A 26,841-nucleotide genomic window follows, 5' to 3' on the forward strand; every position below is an offset into this window, starting at 1 on the left:
GCTACACATAGGATTGGTGAAAACAAGGTCTGCTCTTTCTGTGCAAAGTAGATAAGGAGACCGAATACTGAGAAGTGAATAAATTTAGAGGAAAACTGGAGCATGAACCATTTTACAGCTTCAGGGTGAGTTATGTTTTATATCCAAGTAAAATAGAATACATGCCTGATTTGCACTTAAGTTATCTTACTGTAAACATTGGGATTTTTCAAGTCTGAAAAGACCCTTGAAAATGCAAAGGTTAACATCTTCCCCAGGAATATTCAAAACCTATTTTGAAATTCCCCACTTGAGTGTAGGCCATGAACTAGTTTGATATGTTTGGACAGACCTTTAATTGGAATGCTCTGCTCTGAAACTGAAAAATATTTAAGATATTGCCTAGCCTGAGTTCCTACCATGCTATACTGGCAGTTCCTGGAAACCTTTCTGATAGACAGGAAAAAGGGTGTCTGACATAATCTATTGTAACCTGAATGAAATGGAGAAACACATCCTGTTTGAGATCTGTCTTTTGGTCAAGCCACAGGTCCTTAATGCAGGTGAAATCCTTTTGGGGTTGACCTTAGCTGTTCCATCCATTTCTTTTGCGGGCAATAGAGTAATAAATTACTTACTGAAATAGAGCTTGTGACTGATTCCCAGTTGGTCTCTGAAGCTGCTGCGGGCTGGAAATCTTCCTGGAAGGCAAAGAAACATCTATGTGAGTCAGTCAAACCTCTGTTCAAGTCATTATGTGCATGGTTTCAACATCTCAGCCTTCTGAATCTTTTTCCAACTAAGTGACAACAGAAATAGGGCTATATTCCTGCTGAACAGATCACCATTTGTCTTAAGCACATCTCCTCAAGAACCCTTCTCATTCAAGACATGGACATTTTCTTGTAAGTACTGGTGACATGGAAAAAGTACAGGTAGGAATGCAAATTTTAACGTGGCCATCTACTAGCTGTGTGACCACAGACAACTGATAACCCCTCCAGTCCTTCCTTTCCTCAGCTGTAAGTGGCTAGTATGGAATCCTTACATTACAGGGCTGTTTGAGAATTGAATGCATTAATTATGTAGTTACCAATGGCACCGAATAAAGTGTTTGATGAACGAATAATAATTATCATCATTATTGACATACAGTGGGTTTAAACTAGGTTATGTATTATGTTCAATCTTGCCTACTGACCTGGTCCCAAATATTGGTGATGTTTTCAAAGACACACTAACTTCCAAGGGGTTCTTCTTGACTCTGTCAACAAATACGAGGAAGGATGGCAGAGGAAGAAAATGACTGGTAGTGACTAAGTACTGCCCATTTGGGGAAGGCAGGCCAAGGGCAGACCTGAAAACATTAGTTATCTCAGATAAGCCTGAGTGGATGTGTGATAGCAATGGATCACACAGAAAAAACTTCTCTTAAAAGGCAAACTTATCTCCCATTTGTATATAACTTCCATGTTAATTACTACAGCACCAGGAAGTTTAAAAAACATTAAGGGAAGGAAAACTAATTCTGTCATTTTTACAATCCACAGATGGCTTTCTGACCTTGGCAAAACAAATTACTTTAGTAAATTTCTTCCAGCCTTACCAGGGAGTAGAAGGTATTTTCAGAGGATGCTGAGAAATGTTCAGCTACTCTAGTCTGACAGCATATTTACCCAAGTATACCTACTGAATGAGAGTTTAGTATCAGGTGTAAATTTCATTAACATTTTGAGGAGCTGGAAGTACATTTGTTAATTGGTTATGATGAGGCTGGTTTATATATAAATTTCCTGTGTTTGATAAAATTTCAGCTGATTACTGAGAGAGAACCGAGTCAAATGTGGGGTTCAAAGAATGAACAGCTATTAGAAACTGACTAGATGATGGGCTGACAGGTGCAGCAAACCACCATATATCCCAGAACTTAGAGTAAAAAAAGAAAGAAAGAAAGAAAGAAAGAAAGAAAAAGAAACTGACTAGACATTATTATTCTAATCTTTTTTTTTTTTTTTTTTGAGACTGAGTCTCACTCTGTCACCAGGCTGGTGTGCAGTGGCGTGATCTCGGCTTACTGCAACCTCTGCCTCCCAGGTTCAAGCAATTCTCCTGCCTCAGCCTTCCTAGTAGCTGGGATTGCAGGTGTGCACCACCACACATGGCTAAGTTTTGTATTTTTAGTAGAGATGGGGTTTCGCCATGTTGGCCAGACTGGTCTTGAACTATTGACCTCAGGTGATCTACCGACATTGGCCCCCCGGAGTGCTGGGATTACAGGCATGAGCCACTGGGCCTGGCCTTGTTATTCTAATCTTAATCCTAGGGAAGATAGGAAAGAAACAGGAAATGTGGTATCTGCACTCTGCAAAACAGAATAGACACAAAAAGGACACTGAATTCCCACGGGGGAAAATGTGTATAATCAAATGAAGGCTGGCATTTAATGAGTCTTCGTAAGTCAGTGATCAGATAAGACTGGGCAAGAAGCCAGAGAGCCAGTGGCTTCTCCATGCCATGATGAGACTATTGGTGGAGGATATATGCCAGGTAAGGTAATGACATGAGCAATCTTCAGATCACAGAATTTTCATTTTCCCTTGTTCATTCAATATTTGTTAATCACCTGCTATTAGTACTTTCTAAGCTGTGGATAGGATCATGAGGAAATAAAAACTATTCCTACCTTCAAGGAATTTGAAATGTAAGCCCATAAGTAAACAGGTGCAGTAAACTCATGTGGGTGTTCTGATACCAGTCTACTCAGCATGCCACGGAAGGTAGTAGATGATAGTACCTGGGGAGAAAGTGGGCTTGGAAAAATTTCACATAGGAAGTTGATTTGTTGGTAGAGCTTGGAAGATAAATAGATGGGTCTTGCAGAAAAGGTGGGTAGAAGACTCAAAGGGAGAGCAATGCTTAGACAAGGTGAGGAAAGTATACAGAAAAATAAACAACTTACTGGGGAAAGTATGAGTCATTTTGGGCATAGTGCGTTCCAGGTGCCTACACCATATACAGATGGAGATGTTCAGGGAGAAGTTTGCTATATGAGAATGGACCGCATGAGAGAGATGTGACCTTGATATATAGATTTGGGAAGTATCAACACAAAAATGCAATTCAACAAAGTAAAGGGTTATGTTGACCATGTGTTAAAATCAGAGAAGGGAAAGTTTTAAATCTTGGAACTGGAAATAGTTTTAGAATTATCTAGTCAAATCTCCCTATTTAAACAATAAGGAAACTGGCCAGGAGCGGTGGCTCATGCCTGTAATCCCAGCACTTTGGGAGGCCAAGGCAGGGGCATTACCTGAGGTCAGGAGTTCAAGACCAGCCTGGCCAACATGGTGAAAACCCGTCTCTACTACGACTAATAATAATATAAAAAAAAATTAGTTGGGTGTGGTGGCGTGTGCCTGTAATCCCAGTTACTTGGGAGGCTGAGGCAGGAGAATTGCTTAAATCTGGGAGGCAGAGGTTGCAGTGGGCTGAGATTGCACCATTGCACTCCAGCCTTGGCAACAATAGGGAAATTCTGTCTCAAAAAAAAAAAAATACATAAAAATAAATAAAAAATAAATAAGGAAACAAATGCTTAGAGAGATAGTTGATGTGTTCTGTATCATGTACCATTTTCTGGCAAAGCTAAGACCACCAAAGCTCATTTCTAAGTAGAAACTGTGTGGTTGGTGACCTTCAACAGTGTTATAGCTGCCTTGGACAATGTGTGTATAGGGAGAAAAACGATGGAACAGTTTCCAAAAGGGTAATCAGCAGAGCAGGAAAGGCATATAGTTGAGTGCTGGTGGGTGTCTCTATGAGGACACCCTTTGAAGTAGTCTTAGTTATTTAGATTTCATATCTATCCTTAAGAAATTCTGTGATTTCAGTTCATGTCCTTGCATAGACACATGGCAAAAATATTTTGCTAAGATTTTTTTAACCTGAAAGGAACTTTGGTCCACAAGCCCCTAAACAAATGTTACACAAGAACTTTTAGCTTCTTCACTGTCTGGGCTACAGGATTCCAGTTCGAAATTTTAATAAGAGCAAATGATAACAGATTTCATTAAACCCCAGATAAAACATAACTTTATCTTCTCTTAGCAACACAAATGTTAGACATTGAAAAGAAACCAACTGTTATGTTACTTCAGAAGTTTACCATTACTTATAGATGACATATTTAAATTAAGCTTATAAAAGGGAACGACATCCCATTAAAAGTAAAACACCGAACCTCCAAGGTTTTAGCCCTCAAAGGAGAATCTTGGCATAGGAGGATTTACCTGCAAAATCCACAATAGGATTATTTCTCATCTCTTCCACCATAACCTCCCAAGTCCACTTGGAAACCATGAAGTTTCCCAAGTGCCTGTTAGCTCTTCCCCTAGGGTCAGAGTTATCTCTTTTAATGGTAAATCAAATCGCTTCTGTAGTCTGCTTAAAACCTTCCAATAGCTTTCCATTGCTCTTAGAATTTGGCAAAATAAGATCTGACTACTGTTTGCCTCTATGCACTTCTTTCCTCTGGTGTCCTCTGATGTGATAGCCTACCTTTCCCACTACCTCCACTCCTGCTACACTGGCCTTCTTTCAGCTTGCAAATAACACGACAAGCCTCTTCTCCCCTTAGGTTTAATTCACTGCTGTTCCTGCCTGGATGCACTTTCCCCAAATGCTCCAATGGCTGGCTCCTCATCATTTAGTTCTCTGCTCAAATATCTAACATCTTTGAGCATCCTATTTAAAATACTGCCACACTTGGTCACTCTATCTACTTAACCTGCTTAATTTTCTTTAAAGTATTTATGGTTATCTGAAATAATTTTATGTTTGTTTTATTGTTGACCATCTCCTTCCTCAAGTGAAATTACACTCCAGAATGGCAAAGATGCTGTTTATTTGTTCTTTATTCCGAGTTTCTAGCTGAGGTTTTAGAATACATTCCAATTTCTCTGCCTTCCCGTGTACACATAAGGATGATGATCAGCTGCTACTTGCTAGTAGCAAGCCAGTAGTTTACAGCCAGCGTCCATTCTGAGTGGTTGGTCCCTATGCCATACTATTTGTTCTATACCCTTAATATTATCCTGAGCAGACTGCTTGCTTTTCAAACTCCAGACTAATGGAAGACAAACTCCTTTTCGTGGGTGCTCTTAGCAAAACAGTGCGCTTACCGTTACTTTAAGAAATGTTAAAATAGAACAAACAATGAAGAATCATTTAAAACTATATTAAAACAATTCAGTTTACAAAGAAAACATTTCTGTTCTTTGGTATAGAAAACTTACATAAGTGCTTTACAAGCCATGTCTCATTATTCTAAGGGGAGATAACTCTTTACTAGCTCTTAGAGGGTGGTACACATCTCTTGACTTCCTCACCTCCTGCTCTGGAACTGTAGTATCTTCCCTCCTAACATAAAGGAGCTGGTATTTTAGTTACCTTGTTCCTATAGTCCATGTAGGGAATCTAGCACTGTGGCGCTGTGTGTACCTTACTGCACCTTACAGAGACCATCTGGGGGACTGATGACCTCCCTTGAGATATGAGCAAACTGAAGTTCAGAGAGCCAAATGGGTTGCCCGGCATCTCCCAACTAATTATGACTACAGTTAGGACGAGGACCCAATTAGCTATTGTGTATCTCTTAGTCGCATGCTCTTTCCAACCCACCAAATAATGTTATATGTCATTCTATAATTATAGACATCTTAATCTGCATTGCCTTAATTAATAAAATTAATTTATATCATTAAAATAATTTATTCTCAGCTTAATTCCTCACATTAATATAGTTCATAATTACATTTTGGCAGTGAAACTAATCATTTGGCATTTTGAAACAAAACTCCCTCATTCTCTGCATTTTACTATTAAGCTTTGGAACACAGATACGATTCTCAAATTTTCACTTTCTAAATAGTTTAGGATGCACAGTTTGGTTTCTATTAGAAAAGTGTTATAGACTCGAAAGTTGGAGAGATGTGTACAAATAAAATCTTAAAGTGCTACATGAAAACACAGATAAATATTAATGTAAGTGTAGTGTGGAAGAGATATTTCTAAGCATTAATGTCAAAGTCGGAAAGCAAAAAATCGATACACCTTACATATACAAAATATTACATAAATCTAAAAGAGATCAAAAACAAAAGTAAAACCATAAGGACAAGCTAGTAAACACACTTGTAACAGATATAACAGGTAAACAGTTAACATCCTTAAAATAAAACGAACTCATAAATCAAAAGCTTATACAAGAATATATTCCATATCATACAATACTGCTAGAAAAAAAATGTACAGATATATGAAGCAGGACTGAAAAAGTATTCACAAAAAATTAATATTGGTTAGCACTGATATATTCTTATTTTCTTCTTTTTGTATATACATTTTAAAATGTCATAGTAAACACCTAGTTTGAGTAAAACAGTAAATTTCTAAAACTACAATGGAAAAGAAGAAATGGACTGGATGTGTGTACACACATTACATATCAAATGACAGACAAGCCTTTAGGGGTGAATGATCACAAATCATTTACCTGTACTTAGCACAAATCAAGAAGGTTTGTTTATCTTATAAAGAGGATTATTTATAAAAGAAAAGAGGAATTACTCAGCATTTATGATATCATTTATTGAATGATGTCATCCATGCATTCCATGGTAGGAAATAAAAGTGTTCTTGTAGATGTGTTTCTCACCAGTTACTAAAAGAGAATTGTTCAAAAACTGGACTACAAAGAGTTTTAGCATGGTCACATTTGGCTCTATTAAAACATGGCTAATACAACACAAACTTTTAACATCTTTAAAAGCAGCTATGAAAACATGCAATGAACCATCAGCTCAGGGTCAGTCAGGCATTTGTCAGGCTCAATTTGAGAACAATTCACCCACTGAATTGTTCTATATGGCTGAAAGCAAATATAGCTGGGGCTATAATAACACTACAAATAATAAATGTTCTCAACAAAAATCCTTGCTATTAAAGAACAAGATATGAGTGGGAATTTCCATTTTCAGAAAGAGTTTCTCCAGAGAAACTTGCTTTTCAGATTCCTTACCATTGGATATCTGGGTCCCATGCCAGAGAGGGCAGTAGATATATTACAAGCTAACAAACAATCCACTCATTCCTTCACCAGAGCAACCCTACACACATTCAACCACTAACTGAGCACCAGCAATGGATGTCCAAAGGAATTCCTCTCCTGTCCCTTGATAGTGGAGCTAGGGACTCTTGTCCTTTAAGTCTTTGCAGACAGCTGTTCCCAGACCAATACTTCAAACATTTGGGATGATTAGTTGTACCACCTGTTCCTGGATCTCACGGAGGATGGCTGTTTATTTTTATCCTAGGTGATTATGCTGTATTTGAGTAGATGAACCACAAACTATTCATGGCTAGAGGGATGTGTCTCACCAGCACTTAAAATATATGCAGTTACTTGGGAGTTTTTATAAAGCTTTCAAATAAAACGATCTTTAACTTACCAAGGACGACTTATTTGGGGAAAGTTTCAAAAGACATTTGTCAGTGTATTTTCTCTCATTCTGAAAGATTTTATTCTGTTTGCTGCTTTATATTCACTTCTCAGAGGCAGAAAATAAAGAAATCTCTCCCCTAATTGTATCTGTGCTTCTTGATTGAGTTAATGCTTAGAGCTTTTGAATTTCTAAATGCTTAATGTGTTTGAATTTCAAAAGAAACACCTCTAAGCATTCAAAAGAAACACAAAGGAGTTTGTTAAGATTCACAACACAGTAATGAACAAATACGTGATCAACATCCATTACTTCAATAAATTCTAAGTTTGTTTGTTCATGACACTCTGCTCTGTTCATGACCCACTGAAGGAAATCCAAATAAAGCCAAACCTGGAGGCTTGTGTCCTGGGATTACTCTACAGGGAGATCCTTTTGAATAAAGGCTTTTGATACTTCAGTACCTGAATTTCTGGCATGCAGACCCAACAATGTATGTGGAAATGATATTACACTAATGTCTTAATGTCTACAGGAATAGAATAGAGCAAAAATTAAAAACCCTTAGAATCAATAAAACTCTGTAGCCCAACCAAAACTTAACAAGTATACTTTCTTTACAGACTCATCATCAAACTAGCTCTTCTACACATAATATGGTAAAGGCCTTGGCAGGCAGCCAGATTTTATTGACTAGAATATTTAATACAAGGATATCAAGAGTCTAAGAATCAATAATTAACAAGAATCAAAGAGCATCTTCCAAAGTTAGAGAATTTGCCTGTGAAATTTTATAATATGTGTTTCTTAGAGTTACAAGAAGCCCTGGATAGGAGCTTTCTGTTATAGTAAAAATATCTTTAATTAAATAAAGAAATTTTAATAAGAAACATAGATAAGACATGCAGATTTTCACTGATTTAAGAGTTAATTTTATAACATTGTCATTTATCATTATTGACAATAAAGTACAATGTTTAAATTTAGAGCTGCTAGAATTCATTAACCAATCATCCATGTAATCTTGGTATAGTGTCAAGATATTTTTAAAAGTTGATTTTTCTTCCTACATTATGAGAAAAGGAACTTTTTATACTTGCTAGTTTCTGGTTTCTTCAGATTGAACTTAGTTTGGGAATTTGATCTCGATATAGTAAGGAGAGATTAGAGCAAACCCCAGTCCAGCAAGCTAAGAAGAGAAGGGGTCATCGATTCAAAAGAGGTCATGAGAATGATACTCAAGAACTAGAGAGGATCAATGTGTGTTTGCAGACAGAGAGAGGGGTGCCACATATCAAGGGGCTGCACAGAAAATTGCAAATTGCAAAATACTACTTTGTTAATAGCTTCCGTGGTGTTTGGTCATACTAACTGGTAAGTGAATATTTAATTTACAGCTAGAGAAAGACTACAGTACTTCTACAATCTGTTGCCGAAAAGCTAGATTCAGATTTAAATTTTGTGACTAGTTGTTTAGGATTTAGAAAAAAAAAAAAAAAAAAACTCTGTGATTAATTATTTTGCAGTAATGCCTGCCACTTATGGAGCACAGATTTTATGCCGGTGACTATATGAAATGCTTTCCATAAATTATCTCATTCATCATTTCTACAGTAGCTTTAAAAGATGAGGAAGCAGACAGACAGGATGCAAGCCCTATCATTAAGGAAGTGCCACAGATACCTGAACCTGTAGCTGAGTCTCTGTGCTCTCTCATCTTTGTTGAATAATTCCTCTTTTCTTTTATAAATAATCCTTTTTATAAAATAAACAAATCTTCTTGATTTGTGCTAAGTTCAGGTTTTCATAAATTCCTTAAATGCATTTCAAAGAGAACATCAGATTCAATTCACCAGTGGTCTGAAATTTATTAAAGATTGTACTTTTGGGCCGGGCGCGGTGGCTCAAGCCTGTAATTCCAGCACTTTGGGAGGCCGAGACGGGCGGATCACGAGGTCAGGAGATCGAGACCATCCTGGCTAACACGGTGAAACCCCGTCTCTACTAAAAAATACAAAAAAATTAGCCGGGCGAGGTGGCGGGCGCCTGTAGTTCCAGCTACTCGGGAGGCTGAGGCAGAAGAACGGCGTGAACTCCGGAGGCGGAGCTTGCAGTGAGCTGAGATCCGGCCACAGCATCCCAGCCTGGGGGGCAGAGCGAGACTCCGTCTCAAAGAAAAAAAAGAAAAAAAAAAAAAAAAGATTGTACTTTTGATATTGCTAAGCCAATCTTAAAGATTGTTTATACCAGGCTAAAATGAATGACTTAGGAAATTATTCCTGTTCCTTAGGAAAATTAGAAGTTTGAAATGAAAAGAAGAAATATTGACTTGAATTATTCATATTTTCATTTTCTTACAGGGAGCACAATGCTTGGTACATAGTGAGCACTTTTGTTTGTTAGGTTTGTTTTTACTATTGTGGTTAAGAGAGGAAATATTGTTTCACGCTCAGAATTCAACAAACCATTTCACGCCTCTGTGTTGAAATTCACACTCCCAATAACTGCTAAATTTCTCTGTACTTGACTGATGTTATATAAATAGATTTTCTTCATGGTGGCCAAAAGCTAGTTACATTATTAAAACCAATAATTAGAGAAAATGGGAATTACAAACAGTATGAAGATTAAGTCCATGTCACCAAAATCCCTTAGCTAAAATCATTATCTCCGAAAACTCAAATTATTCCATTACTAATTAAAACTCCTAAGATCTGAGTTTAGGGAGAAAATACCATTTGAAGTCTAAAAGCCAAAGCCACAGTCAACACAGCTGGTATGGTACCATGAAAAAGAGCACTCATGAAATGTTACTCAGCAAGTGATGGGATTATAATGTAAACAGGAACATCTTCTAAGAGAATCAGTCATAAAGTTTTAAAAAAGCTGTCCATTCTTTTTAAAAATATGAGTATTTCCTAGCGAGGCAACATTGTTCTGTGACACCTTTTCCCTCTACACATTCATCCTTATCCTTACACTGGACTCAGTGTTCATTCATCAGAGCTGCCACCCATCATAATTATCACTTGACACTATGGGCTATACTGAATATAAAATATTTAAGAGTCATGTTACTACTATACAGCTATGTAAATGAAAAAAAAGTAATTCAACGTACCTTTTTCTTGACCTGACATCTTTCTAAGGGGATTTCCAAACTCATTCATGTGGTTAAACTAGAGAGATGGTTAATGTAAAGTCTGAAACAAAAGCGTAGGACTCATACCCTTGCAAATCACTCTTCTCACAAAAGGTAAGATTCGTATATTCTTGACTTTGTACTTCCTCTTTCCACTCCCCAGTCAACTAGTCACTAACCAAGGCAGCTGGCACATTTCTGATCTCAAAAGCAGGCTTGCTATCTGGGCCCATTAGGTGAACTTGTTGGAACTGAGTGCCAAGCACACAGGTCATGAGTTTCAGAGTGTGCTAAGTACAGGTTTTCATAAATTTCTAAGAATTTATGAGAGAGCTGATAAAGCTTTACAAAGAGAAAAAAATACTGTTGCCAAATGCCATGGTTAACATCAGTGAAAGAGACTTCCTGGGGGCAAATGCCTGACTCAGTCTGTAGGATTTCATCCCTCCAAGTAAACAATTTAAAGTCTTCCTCCAGGCTGGGAGGATCATTTTGGAATAGGATAAATGGTAATTAAATGAGAGATCCTGCAATTTAATTTCTATTAGTTCATGTGTATGGGCGTTCGAAATTCCTTTTTACTTTTGGTTATCATCAGTTAACAGGAACATCCTTTACTTTGACCAGTTATTGCACTAGCAATATTCATCAACAGTTTTATGGGTGAAAACACTAGGCTTTGCACAGCAAAATTTTAATCCCAGATTGGTTCTCTTTTGCGTCTTGCTATAATTTTTTTGTACCATTACATCTGTGTAGTTAGAGAATGCAAATTTACTGCCATATTCATCTAAACCAAAGATAATTACAAAGGTATTTTTGGTGCCAAAAAAGGATAAACTGCATTCCAGAGTGAAAGGAAAAACAGGGATTGGGTGAACTATTGCTTCTCCTCTACTGGACTGGGACAATTCAGAGCTGACTAGGTTATTGCCCACACCCAAGAAGCTGAGATATTCTTTGGACATGGATCTTTTTGGGCAGGCCTCATGCCTCACACTTACACTTTAAACTGTGATTTATTTATTTATTTTTAATTCTTACCAGTTTGGAAGTTGCAAGGGATCTCATAGACTATTGAGTTCCGAGTTTTATTCACTATTTGAGATTTTTGAATGACCAAAGTATGTAAGTCATTGGCAAGGTGTTGGCTAATGCATGGATGCATGGGAAGCAAAACTGACCTTAAAAGAAATGTGTTGTCTGGATTAATTCTAATGTCCCACTCTTGTCATTCCTTTGTATATAAGCAGCTTTAAATTTTTTAATGGCTTACCATTATCTTGAATTATCTTGTGTCTTACTCAGTTGGAGTGGCTAGAACAAATTTCCACAGGATATGTACCTTGCAAAGAACAGAACTTTATTTCTGACAGTTCTAGAGGATGGGAAGTCCAAGACCAGAGTGCTGACATGGTTGGACTCAGGTTTGCAAATGCATGTCTTTTTGCTGTGTCCACACATGGTGGAGACAGAGATCTTTTCTCTCGTGTCTCTTCTTATAAGGGCACCAATCGCATCAAGAGGGCTCCACCTTCATGTCTTATTTACCTCCCAAAGGCTCCACTTGTCAATACCATCACAGTGGGGATTAGGATTTCAACAGATGAGATTAGGGAAAACACTCACATTCAATCCATAGTATCTTATTGACTTATTTCTGTACTTGTTTCCAAGTTTGTGTCTTTCCATTAGGGTGTAAGCTCCTTAAGGGTGGAAATGTTTTCTAACTTTCTGATTGCTCTCCCATCAAGTACCTACAACAGGGCCTGTTAACCTTTTATATTTAGTAAATAGTGTTGCAATGGAAGAATGAATAGTCATTGAATTGCTGTGAGATTCAAATGAGATGAGTAATGTAAAGTCATAGCATATTGACTGTTAAATAGCAGATGGTAATAAATATTTGTAGAATGAGTAAATGAATAATCCAATCTATAAAAATAAATGCTCTACTGGGGTCATAAGCAAAGTCTCATAGGTCTATAGGCGAAAGAATGATTTAAGTTCATTTAGGAAGGCTGGAGGAAGGTCTCAGAAGAAGTGGCCTTGGAATTGACTTTTGAATGATAATTAAGGATTTTGATAGGGAAGCAGGCAGGTGAAGGAGAGAGCATGCACTAAAGCAGAGAGTGGCATCATCTGGGATGTGTGAGTATGCCATGTGCCCAAAGTAACAGACAGGAAATTAGACTGACAAAGAAGGTACAGGACAAATCAGAGGATCCTGAAGACCACACTTGGGATTTTTTCTAAACCATCTATTCAGCAATTCATTTAATCATTCCTTCAACAGGTATTTATGGCTTCTACTACTACTGACTGCACAGTTCAAGGTATTGGAGAAAAAGAAGCAAAAATAACTTCAATGTTACTGCTCTCACAGAGCTGTCATCCTGACCACCCTTATTCTACATACAGGAAACTCAGCCCCAAAGGGTTAAGTGTCAGTGTTACTTGCCAATTGGTGCCTGCAGCCCAGGTCTCTTGACATACTGTACTGCTACACTAAGTTGTAGGAAACTGGTTGTTAATATAGCCACATCTTCACCTCCTCTGCTCACATGTCTCCTTTTCAGTGCATATGAAAAATACAAAGAACATTTTTTTATCATCTGGAATTCAGCGAACTTAAGTAACATAATGGAGTTCCTAGGAAACAAACACGAAACAACAGATAGCTATTCAGGGAAATGAGGGTGGTGGAAAAAATTTGAAGACAAGGAATTCGGTGCTGTTGGTTTGGAAAAACTTTTTGAAACGTCCATAATCTTTTAAGGCAAACTTAGAATTAGGAGTCATTCCTTATTTTGGTAATCAAACCCCTCAAATTATAATAGCATTTTCCTTAAATACAATTTAGTCCTATCTTATCCCTTAGCAGGGTACAAAATTACCTTTCTTTTTCAAAGAAGAGTTAGAATGTTTTCCTGATCAGAGGATTCAATAGATGAGAATCCCTTAAGTACTTTATGATGACCCTTGAGGTTGGTCAGCAGGAATTGATTTGGAGGAATTACTAAAAGCTATCTCTAAACCCAGCAGGAATCATAAAGATGCTTGAATACAAATGGCCCTGGATGGCTTTCATCAAAGGAACTCTAAGTACAAACAAAATAAAAGCAAACTCCATGCCTGTAAATGAAGAGGAGGCAAGTTGAGAACCTCTTTTGCTACTTATCTTGCCAATAAGGCCTGCACTGTTTTGGATGGTAGAAAAGATTTGATAATCACCATGTTAAAGCATTTTTAAAAACTGATGTTGGAGACAGAGCACTCAATTGAATTACATATGGAATTACATATGGAACACCGACTGTGTGACCTTAGGCAAGGTAAAGCCTCTATGCTTTAGATTCCTGATTGTAAAATGGGAAAAATATCTTCTTTCCTCCATAAGGTTAGTTTGAGGAGTAAATTAGATAATTCACATGAAACTATCTGGCCCAGGTAGACATTCATTACATTCTTTCCAAAATGAGTGCAATCTTTCTAATATATTTCTTTTTATTTGAAAGATGGCTATATTAATACCTCCACAGAGATGGGAATCACCTGTTACAAATTCTAGAGTCAGACTCTCTGCATTCAAATTCCAACTTCTCCACTTACTAGCCAGAGACCTTGTACCAATTACTTAACTTCTCTGTGCCTCAATATTCTCATCTGAAAATGGAAATAATTCCTACATCAGGGGGCTGTTTAGAAGATTAAACAGATCGTGCTACCTGTAAAGCTATCAGAAAAGTGCCTGTCACATAGAAAGTGCTTAGCCTTCACACATTTTCACATTTTTTCCAAGGAAAAAATGTTGGTGCATCAAACTTACAATGGTCTAACGTACTATCATCTAGAATGTGCACGAAGATTTTGAAATTTTCTGAAAGCTTTAACATCGCCTATCTCATTTCACTCTCCCTATCACTATATGAGCTGAGTATAGGCACAGATACATTAGATAAAATAGTTTGGGCCTTCTCAAAGAGGACATTTTTCAGGTTTCCTGGCTGGTCATTTCTGTCATCATTAGATAAAAGAACATGTAATTTCTTCTTGTTTTTTTTTTTTTTTTTTTTTTTCCCCCTGGGGAAAAAGGAAATGGCAAACAATCCTTCACCACCCCATAATTATCTACAATATCGTTCATACAAAAGTAGTTCCTCACCATCCCCAGCAAAGTATTGAGTGCCTACCCATTGCTAGTACTGTTTTAGGCATTGGGCATACATGGGAAACAAACCAAACAGCCGATTTGGCATGTGAAATGGGAACAGGCATATATAACAGTACTTTGCTGGCTGTAAATTACCATTTATATATCTAAAGTACTGTTTTATTTAATATAGTCTTCAAAATGTCAAATAAAACATCTTAAGGGGACAAGACCTTTCTTCAGAAATAAAGAAATTTAAGGATTAAAAACTATTCCTATGCAAGCTACTAATTTATACAGGAATTTAGTTTGTTCTTGGACTGAGTCATCTTTTATCCAGCCTCCTATCTCTCGATAAAATATTTCTACATCCCAACTAATTATTGCTGTTTCTAACTCATGAATTAAAGCTTGTAATTTGGGGGCTATAGGACACTTTACAAATCATTTACCAATGCTTTTGACTTAGAGGTACTGTGTTGCTCATCTCTATGACATTTAGTCTTGCAGAGCTTCTCCCTAGTGCCCTTCCTGTGGGAGGGGTTTACTTCTTGCTCCCATGATGGCAGGCTTGGTCATGTGATTTGCTTTGACCAACACAATGTAAGTAGAAGTGATCAATGTCACATTTGACCAGAAGCTTTAAAACACATTGTATGTACTTCTATTGCTCTTTTTTTCTCTGTTATAATAATAGCTTGTCCCAGAAGCGAACTGATTCTTCAGCCTGGATTCCCAACTGAAGAAGCTACATGGGGCTCAGCTAAAGGTGATTAGCAGCTGATATATAACATGAATGAGAAACAGACCTTTGTTTTTATAAGTCACTGACATTTCAGGGTTGTTAATGCAGCATAACCTAGCAAACTATTGCTATTTCAGAAATCAGTGTCCAGAGCCATTGATTTCCAATGAGGCTGCTTCTAACTCATGAGAGAGCCAGGACTAGATCCCATGTCTCCTGCCTTAGTCCAGATTTTGTGTACTCTAGCATATGCTTTAAGAAAAGCAGGTCCTTTTCTTGGTCACACATTTTCTTTTCTTTCCCATATCCATTAGTGGCAAAATATGAACACTGCCCTACCTACCCGGAGGCACCATTCTCATCTCTATCCAACCCTAATAAAAGGAAAACCATTTTGGTTCCAGAGATGATGGATCATTTGGGAGGGCTGAGGTGCTGTCCTCTGTGAGGTGCACAGGGAGCAGGTGCGGTCCACACGGAAGACAGAAGAAGCAGTGGTACTACTGGTCCAGTTAGGAGTAAGGTACTCATTTACTTTGATTCTAAGTGCTACTTCAAAAGGCATCAAAATATTTGTGCTCTGAACTATTAGATAACTGAAGTACAGGTTAAACTTTTCATAATATTCTAGCCCGTATCATTTCAGGTGATATTTATATTTACATTTTAAAAAGGTAGAAGTAGTCCACAAGGTAGTGCAGTGGGGAGAGGGTAATCATATACTAGATGTATTTGATAGACAGTAATCCTTCTTCCAACATAAGATCAATAGCAGGAGTATAGGTTCCCTCAAGAAACACTCTGGGCATTTAAAATAAATCCTCTGAAAAGGAAAACTTTTTATTTTATACGAAATGATATGTAGACCTTGATATACAGACACTGAACAACATTCACTCTGCTCTCTCTGCATTTGACGTGAGAAGCCAGGGGAAACTTATCAGTTAAGACGGCTCTTCAATAGCGATCTTTTCAAGTACTATTCTGAAGATACAGTAAACATATACAACATAACCACAGGATCTTTCCTTTTACATAATGGATTCATTTAGAGAAGATGTTAAGGGACTTAAGTGAGAGAAGATGTTAGAGATCATCTTGTTCACAGTTACACAAAATGCGACAATTGTTTATCATCATCAAAAGTGGTCAGCCAGGTGCTGTATCTTTATTTTCAGCTGCCAAAGCTCTATTTTAAAGTAAATCCAGCAGCTGTAAAAATTCCCCCTTGATATCTGAATTGGATGCAAAGTTTTGCACAATATTGTGTGCACTGCCATGTTAATGGGATATGTATAGGTAGAAATAAAACAATTGATATTCAAAGCTCTTGTTTACATGCAGAAAAGAGCCTAGTACTCAAGGCAAGGGCAGCAGAGGGTTGGGGTTGGGTAGAGTTCATGGTCCAGCTCACTCCATCTATCACATTCACATACTGACCGTGATAGTCTTGATCTTAATGTGCAATTCATTGCCCTTGAGAGGTCCTATCATTCTGACTGACAGGTTTAGAGGAGGCCTCCTCAACAACAGGAACACCTGCACTGAGCAAAATGGAAAACCCTGACACTTCAACAGCCTCTTGGGATCCAGGCTGTGGGAAAGAAAAGCCTCTTCCACGCAGCAGATGAGCGAGGAAGCACTGGTGGCACGTGTCCCTGGTCTAGGGCTTTCTCTTCCAGGCCCAGATTCAGCAAGTTGACAGTACTGGGGGCCCCTGCCTTTGCTATTTATCTATTTCCAAATAGGACAAGGAAAAGGAGACTTATTTCATAACTCCTTATGATGTGGGGAAAGAACTGTGCAATAGCATTTAATACATAAAAGACAACAACTATTTGGGTCAGCAAAAAACACCTAATTAGAATCACTCTATTCCCAGCATGTTTCAGATGCTTCCTGATTAGTTATGGGGGACAGAATGCGAGTGGAGGAGGAGGGAAGAAGGACTGTTCAAAATGCAAGAATACTGCATTTAATCACAGTCAAGTAATGCTGGATTAAGAAAGCTAGCTATTTTCTTTACTGATACTTTCGGTGGCTCCATTCATATTTTCTCATTTCTCCTCAAAAATGACAGTCAATCTCTACAGTTATTATTCAGCCAGTGCATATATTAGATTTCATCAAGATAAAGGAAAGAAAAACATCCCCAGTAGTGCTGTGTGGAGAGAGGAAGATACTATCTTTTTAAGAGCAACAACAACAAAAAGCGCCATAAACTTTTATAGAAGATAAGAATATAAGGTAACAAGAATCTCTGCTCTCAAGAGAGTGCTGCATTATCCTCTGCCAACTTCTTAGTTTACTGATGGGATTGAAGGCTGATGATTTATTGTAAACAGTAAAGAATATTGCTTTTGGGAGCTGTTTTAGCCTGGACTCCATATTCTCTCCAAAAATAAAAAGGAAACTTTAAATTGGATTTCTGACATTGGTTGAATGTTTTCAGCCCAAAATCGTTTAAGTAGATTAATTTTAAAATGGGGCACTACAGGCACAATATCACTTCCAAGAGGCTATTGCTTTGTGAAGCCTTCTAGACAGACCCCTGAATCGCTGTAGGCACAACCCTGATACCCTTGATGCTTTCACTGACCACTCACTCTTCTCTCCTGTAACGAAAGCTTTATTCTCCCCAGAAAATAGTGCTTCCCCCGAGGCCTACCAAATGAGAGCTCCCACTCTGAAAACCCTGCTAGGCCGAGGAAAAGTGAGGGCAGGATGCCTGTCTTCTGGCTTCATTCTAGCACTTCCAAACCATTGATATTTTTAGTCTAATACTTTCATATAACCCCAAATATAAAAGTTATGAAAGGGATGCCACCCAGAGGCAATCAATATTATTGGTTCCTTACATGTTCTTTAAAAGATATTGTAGGCATGTAAAGGTAAGCTCATACACAGATACTTCCTCTCAAACTCAGGCCACTCAACTATTATTCCCTGTTTTGACTCTGTACATTGCTTCCTTTCCTGAAGTCTTGGTCATTTCCCCACATTCACTAAGGACCATGTCAACTGGGTTCTGGTATTTGTCTCCACCCCTTGTTACCACCATCCTGGATAATGTTAGTGCCTTTGGTTTGCAGCCCTTTGAATCTTTGAACTCAAATAACCCTTATTATGTACCCCAACTCCCTCTTAATTTGAACTCTTAGATGCAAAACGCACTCTGTGACTATGCTCTCCATATCCTTGTGTATCTCTCTTGCTAATATCTCTCTCTTCAACCTCACTGAGCCCTCCAGACTTCACCCCTCTATATTCCCATGTTATCAGCCTTCTATTGATCTTAGAGGCCCCAAAATTCATCACTTCGGCTTCTCTTATCAATACTCCCTTGCAATGTGGCTGTCCAGTGGCATTCACCCTTCAAAATCCCTTCTCTAGGTCAATCAACTAATCAACAGCTAGACTCCTCCATCTGGATTTCTGGAGGAGAAAAATTACAAACCCAACAAACTGTGTTACTTTCTTTCATCCATATCTTTATTCTCTTCTTGTTTGTCCCTTGCAATCTCTTTAAAACTGTTTGTCTCTACCATCTTAAAATATTTCCTTGATTCTAACCTTCTCTCTAGGTATCAATTATTCAAATCCTTGTCCCTTTACAGTCAAGCTTCTTGAAGCAGTTTATACTTGTTGCTTACTGCAATTTTGATTCACTCTTCATCCCATGGCAGCCTGGTTCTTGCTCCACCACTCTGAGGTAAAGACTCTTACTAATATTTTTAATAGCTTCTGAATTGCCAAAGCCAATGCAACTTCAAACCTTTGTTTTACGAGACGTCTTTCTTGCATTAACATTGTTGATGACTTCCTCCTTAATGCCCCTCCCCCTTGGCTTTTGTAATATTATGCTCTGGTGTTCTCCCTTTACCTCTCTATCTATATCTTCTCTTGAGTGCCTTCTTTTAATGTCTTCTCAAATTGTCAGCATTTCCCAGAAGTCTGTTACTCAATACTTGGCACCTGAGTAAACTCACTGACTTTGCTGGCTTCAGCAATAATTTATACATGAATGATGTCTGTCTCCATATCCTAGGCCAAGAAATCTTTGCTGAGATCAGATCATTTTCCCAAATTCCCTCTGGCCATCTCCTATGGGACGTCCCATAAGCTCCTCAAACTCAACAGGTCCAAAATATTATTATCAAATTTTCCATAAAACCTACTCATCGTCGTCCTGTGTTCCTTTTCACAGAAAAATACCACTCTCTTCACCGAATTGTGTATATCCTACACCTGAATATCACAGTAAAATATTCCCAAATTAATCTCTAAATCTTTCAGGTTATTATCTTTCTCAATTCTTGCGCAGCTTCAGTCTGTCTTCCATTGGCCTACCATATTGGTCTTCAAAAACAAAATCGAAAAATACAGCACTGCACTACCCATGTAACTTCCAAGTCCCACATCTTTCAGAAGTTTGCAGTCCTTTGATAAGCACATAAAACCCTCATGATCTGGGTCCTGTATTCCTCTCCAACATCATTTCCAGCCAGTGGCTCATGTTTTTCCAGGCTTTCAGAATTACTTTATGCTTTGTCAGCGCTCTTAAATTTGCATAGGCTATTCCCTTTGCATGGAAAGTTCTCCCAACTCTTTCCCATTTATCTAATTACACTTCATCATTTAGAACACAAATGAAACCACATCCTTTGAGAAATATCTTTAGGTCAGACGTAGATGCTCCCTTCTCTGTGTCTCCACAGTATACAGAGACTTTCACAGTATACTTTTTCATCAACTTTCGTGCTTACACAGTAGCCAGTATAGTGCCTGGTAAATACTGGGCTCTCAATAAAGAATGAATGAGCTCTTAGGGTATGTTGTGACACATTCGCAAATTCTTAATGAAGATTATTAGCTAGAAATTTAATTACTATGTTCAAATACCATATTTTCAGGTGGTGAACTCACCTCTTTTTAAAACCAACTTTATTCATATAGGTGGCTTAAAGTGAAATGTTAGCTTAAGGGTTACTATTATTTCTATTTTTATACATTTCTAAGTGTGTGACAACTAAAGGCTCTATAAAACCACTTCCTTGGCAGCAAGAGAGAAGTTACTATTTAGTTTTACACCAAGGCTTTTTTTTTTTTTCTGGAAAGTGGTTGAGGTATCACCCTTAACATGAATGCTATAAAGTCCTGGGTATCAGGTGACTTATTTATTTTAAGGCTGTGTGAAAATAATATTTTCTCTATATTTTTGTCCTGTGATATATTAGAGCTACTCCTTCAGGGGCTTTTAATATTAAAATTCAAGATATTGCAATGATTTTCATTCATTCAACTCTGCTAACAGAGTTCTTGTCTTTCAAAATTTTATTCACTACCCACATTTAGCTTAATTTAGGGATGAAAAATACAGATTCTAGTAGCAATAAAATACCCAGACAATGAAAACAAAATAAAATCAGTGATTTTTATAATAACATTAATTCTGGACCTGGAGAATGCTAAAATTTTCATGTGTAAACAAGGATCATCTTAGAAGACAGAAAATACTCATATTTAAAAATAAAGACTTAGAAATTTAAAAGAATAGTTTCCCTGACATAGATCTCCATGCCTAATCCACTTGAAAGACACAGAGATGTCTATGCTAATTATACACACTATCCATTTAAGAGGGGGTTTATTTACCTGGCAAAGGTCCCTCAGTAACTTTAATAACTGTGTAATATACAAGTATAGGGCCCTGGTCAGGGCAGATTTAGTGCCTTTTTATCCTTCCTCTTTTTCATCTCCAGCATTCTATGGAGAAGGCAGTTGCAAGAAAGTTGGGCTAGTGTTGGTTGCCGCAAACATTAGCCAGTCACTATCCTGGCTTCATGACATTACAGAGTAAGATTTTGAAGCTCAGTTTTGTGAGCTTCAACAAGAAACATGGAGAGGCTGATGCATAGCCTCCCCCAGATGAGACACACTATTCCCCCTATTGAGAATATAATAATGATAGGTTCACACTTACTTCTCTGAGCTAATGATAGGAGGTGCAAATGTCCATACTGCTAATACTAATAAGAAAAACATTTATCTAGAATTTTGCTTTCTAGTAGCACAAATGTGAGTAGAACTCATTTTATAGGCTACTATGTTCTCAACTGCAACATGGGGATATTGAGACCGTGGCTCTTCTTACCCTGTGCCACCTTGCTCTAGCAGTGGTTCTCAGCCAGGGGTGGTTTTGCATACCCCTCAACCCCCAAGATATTGGGCAATATCTGGAAACAGTTTTGGTTGTCACAATGTGGGGGTAAGGATAGATGTGCTACTGGCATCTGGTGGACGGAGGCCAGGAATGCTAGTCAATATTCTACAATGCACAGGCCACCCATCCCCAGCTCTAGCAAATAATTATCCAGCCTGAAGTGTAAAATAGTGGTGAGTTTGAGAAAACCTCCTCTAAGCCATTTGTACACATTTTACCGTTCAGAGTTACCCTGGTGATTTTAGACATTCTTTCTACGGAAATGATGGTATTACATTACGTATACATCCTCTTGGAGTTGAGAGAACATATAAATGAGAGAAAAATTTTCTCTAAATATCAATAATTGACGAAAGGTGGCTCTTACAGTATATCACACATAATAGGGAGTGAATCAGTTTTAATAAAAAGCTGCCCTGACTTCTTTGTTATCACTGAATCTAGAAATGTAACTGCTTTACCTGAAATTTTGAAGCAGAACGTTCTTCTGTGAAATATAGCAAGTGATGAAAAACTATGAGGCAATGGTTAAGATACTTCAAAGGTGCCAATAAGAGTGCTACAGCCTAGGAATCAATCGTGCATCCGTCCAGTGCACTGATAAGACAGAAATCAGATTACCAAATCATTTCCCAAGTACTTTAGTATAAGACATTGACAAACTTGAGGGAGTTTAGAGAAAAGCTGATTGATTGAGGGGCTGGGAAAATGACTAGGAGACAAGATTATAAAAACTAAATATATTGTTCATTGACTAAGGAATTAAGTACTTGATGTACACTACATATAACATTTTTCAGATAGTGACTTAGGGGGATATGACACAAATTTCCAAGAATTCAAAATGCATCACCATGAAGGGAAAGAATTGTTTATGGTGCTCCCTGGGGGTATAACTAGAAGTCAGGGCATGAAATTGAATAAGAGAATATGTAGGCTGTGTATCTACAAAGTTTTCCCAATAGTGATATCTATTAAATTGTGGAATGACCTCACAATGGAAGCAGTGGAAAAGCCATCCTGTAAGTCATTTCACACAAGAGTGGACAAAGTAGTCAAGATATACCTCTGGAAAGAAATCTACCCCATTGCTGTGACAGAGAGTATATGAAGGACTCACTTGAGCTTTCCACTTCTGCTTTTAGGAGAGTCACGTGTTTTAACTGAGGATCTGTCTTCCACTGTGAATATGTTTGTGTCATAACTTTGACTTTATGTTTATTATTTCAATCATGTTTTGCTTTTCATTTTTCTAAAAGTCATTTAGTTTTTTTATCTTTCTGTTTGCCTGGAACATATTTTATGAAAATCACATGTGTAGTTAATATTCTGGGCTTGCTATAGGTAATGGCTCTAAGAAAAAGCAATAAAAGCAGTTAGTATTTTAATGCATTTTACAATGTATTTTGAAATGTATACATCCAATCCTAAACTATCAGCCCTTGAAAGCTGATGAGTGAACAGAAACTTTCATATTTATTGCTACAGATATCATATTAGAAGTCTTCTCTTTTAACCACTCATAAATATGTAATTTCTCCATATTTTATTGAAAACCACTTTTTTGCTTATGGACACTTATCAATAATAAATTTTCTCTTACATGATAATTTATGAGAAATGGATTAACAGCAATGCATATACGGAGAATAACTATTTGAGATTTTCTGTACATTGAAAATAGCTACTAATTATTTAATCTTGTCTATGCAGTATATATACTTACATCTCATAAAATAAAACACTTAGCAAATTTATTATAGATTTCAAACAATTGCCAAAAAACAAGAACCTAGGACATTATTTTGTTTATTCCATCTCATGTATAAGATCCATTTGAACCTAATAAGGAATTCTCCCACTGTAAAGCTGTTTCTTACTTCACAATTATTATATCAGCGAAGAACACTTTAGTTGTAATATTGACCACATATTCAGGTACTTTGTTAATTATATCAATTTCAAATTGTCCACTTTGGGAATACTCATCACATGATTACACAGCATAAAGCATCCTTACAGTGAATCCTGAGGGAGGATTTTAGGAGAAAATGGTGAACGGAGGTTTTAATTTGTGCAAATTTCCCTTAACTTTCTCTTACATTACATAACCCCGACCCTTCCCTCCTTGTTGTATGAGTCCTAATAGGTCCTGTTGTTCCTAATTCTCTTCAAACCTCTGTCTCTTAAAAAGTTCCAGAAAATCACCAGGGTAACTCTGAACGGTAAAATGTGTACAAATGGCTTAGAGGAGGTTTTCTCAAACTCACCACTATTTACACTTCAGGCTGGATAATTATTTGCTAGAGCTGGGGATGGGTGGCCTGTGCATTGTAGAATATTGACTAGCATTCCTGGCCTCCGTCCACCAGATGCCAGTAGCACATCTATCCTTATCCCCACATTGTGACAACCAAAACTGTTTCCAGATATTGCCCGATATCTTGGGGGTTGAGGGGTATGCAAAACTACCCCTGGCTGAGAACCACTGCTAGAGCAAGGTGGCACAGGGTAAGAAGAGCCACGGTCTCATTCTCCTTTTTATTATTCCTCTTTTTCATCTCCAGCATTCTATGGAGAAGGCAGTTGCAAGAAAGTTGAGCTAGTGTTGGTTGCCGCAAACATTAGCCAGTCACTATCCTGGCTTCATGACATTACAGAGTAAGATTTTGAAGCTCAGTTTTGTGAGCTTCAACAAGAAACATGGAGAGGCTGATGCATAGCCTCCCCCAGATGAGACACACTATTCCCCCTATTGAGAATATAGTAATGATAGGTTCACACTTACTTCTCTGAGCTAATGATAGGAAGTGCAAATGTCCATACTGCTAATACTAATAAGAAAAACATTTATCTAGAATTTTGCTTTCTAGCAGCACAAACATGAGTAGAACTCATTTTATAGGCTACTATGTTCTCAACTGCAACATGGGGATATTGTATGGGGAATTCTATAGGTTACTTCCAGTTTTTGTCTGTCTAGTTTCAATGAACTGGCCGATAGCATAAGAAACTTCTCTGAAAGACCAGTAACAATAATTCATTCATTTCACCAATACATATACTGTGAGTGTGAACTATGTGCAAGGAACTTCACCAGGGTCTAAGAATACAGAAATGAGTAATACGGGAACCTTGCCCTTGTGGAATTTTAGGGGTAGACTAACACGTAAGCAAGTGAGTGTCAAAATATGCACAGTATAAGAAGGCATTAATGATGTAATGAAGAAGAAAGTCATCACTTTTAATTGAAGGATTAGAAGAAGCCCCCAGTTAAGAGGTAATGCTTGGAGTTTGAAAGGATCAGAAGTAGTTGATAATCCTGCACACCTATGATGTGCCAGCCTTTGTGCTAAGATATGTTATTTCCAATCCTGATAAGGTCTCTGCAATTCATTCTTTATTGTAGTTTAACTCTGAGAAAACTCAGGCTAGTATAGCTGAAGGGCCTTGCTGATGGCTCTACACTGAGTAAGCAGCAGAGGATGGATTTAAATTCCAGAACCATCATGGAGACTCCTCTAAGCAAAGGAAGTAACATTGATTTTCAGAGCCTATGAACATGCCCCACATAATATTAGAAACGTGTTATGCTCAGGGTGTCTAGAGACAGAGTAAAACATGGGCTGGGGTAAGAGAGACAGCTAAGGAGCAAAGAGGAACAAACCACAAAATATCCTGGTGTGATGCTAGTTTTGGGGTTTTATCATAGGGGATAGGGAGTTACTGAAGGGTTTTAAGCAGAGGAATGGCAGCAGTTTGGATGGAGCCTGAGAAATACCTCTTAGGCTGCTGTTGGGAAGAGGAGCTGAATTATAATTCCACAGGCAGAGAGACAAAGGAGAAGGAGATTCTTGGTTGTTGTGTAGAAAAGAATTATCGTGGTCATATCCAGACCAATAAAAGAAGAAGAAAAAAAAAGGGCTCATAGGGGAAGATATTAAGGAGTTAGAGAGGTATTGGGGGAAATTCACCTCCGATATTCAACGTGGGTTCTTTTCTATTTCCCTAAGTGTCGGCTGGTCTGAGAAATAAAGGGAAAGAGTACAAAAGAGAAATTTTAAAGCTGGGTGTCCGGGGGAGACATCACATGTTGGCTGGTTCCATGATGCCCCCTGAGCTGTAAAACCAGCAAGCTTTTATTAGCAATTTTCAAAAGGGGAGGGAGTGTACAAATAGGGTGTGGGTCACAGAGATCACATGCTTCACAAGGTAATAAAATATCACAAAGCAAATGGAGGCAGGGCGAGATCACAGGACCACAGGATGGGGCGAAATTAAAATTGCTAATGAAGTTTTGGGCATGCATTGTCATTGATAACATCTTATCAGGAGACAGGGTTTGAGAGCAGACAACCAGTCTGACCAAAATTTATTAGGCAGGAATTTCCTTATTCTAATAAGCCTGAGAGCACTACAGGAGACCGGGGCTTATTTCATCCCTTTGTCTATGACTGTAAAAGACAGCCGTCCCCAAAGCAGCCATTTTAGAGGCTTCACCTCAGGGACACATTCTCTTTCTCAGGGATGTTCCTTGCTGAGAAAAAGAATTCAGTGATATTTCTCGTATCCGCTTTTGAAAGAAGAGAGATATGTCTCTGTTCCGTCCAGCTCAATGGCAGTCAGACTTTAAAGTTATCTCCCTTATTCCCTGAACATTGCTGTCATCCTGTTCTTTTTTCAAGGTGCCCAGATTTCATATTGTTCAAACACACATGCTCTACAAACAATTTGTGCAGTTAACTCAGTCATCACAGGGTCCTGAAGCAACATACATCATCCTCAGCTTACGAAGATGACGGGATTAAGAGATTAAAGTAAACACAGGCATAGGAAATCACAAGGGTATTGATTGGGGAAATGATAAGTGTCCATGAAATCTTCACAGTTTATGTTCAGAGACTGCAGTAAAGACAGGTGTAAGAAATTATAAAAGTATTAATTTGGGGAACAAATAAATGTCCATAAAATCTTCACAATTTATGTTCTTCTGCCATGGCTTTAGCCAGTCCCTCTTTTTGGGGTCCCTGACTTCCCACAACAGAGAGGCAAGAAAGGAGTTGCTCATTAATGAAGAAAAAAAATCTCAGTACTTTTTCC

At 37.9% G+C, this 26,841-nt stretch overlaps 1 protein-coding gene across 2 annotated transcripts in view; it reads right to left on the minus strand.

Annotated features, from left to right (window-relative positions):
• Positions 1-26,841, minus strand: part of PDGFD (platelet derived growth factor D) — a 254,037-nt gene that overhangs the window by 38,681 nt on the left and 188,515 nt on the right. For both annotated transcript variants that reach the window (XM_033204478.1, XM_033204477.1), the window contains exon 4: positions 618-680. In XM_033204478.1, coding sequence (XP_033060369.1) covers positions 618-680 — 63 coding nt within the window. The remainder of the gene's footprint in view (positions 1-617; positions 681-26,841) is intronic.

Source organism: Trachypithecus francoisi, unplaced genomic scaffold (assembly GCF_009764315.1).
Source record: "Trachypithecus francoisi isolate TF-2019V2 unplaced genomic scaffold, Tfra_2.0 Lachesis_group8, whole genome shotgun sequence".
In the NCBI taxonomy this organism is placed as follows: Eukaryota; Metazoa; Chordata; class Mammalia; order Primates; family Cercopithecidae; genus Trachypithecus; species Trachypithecus francoisi.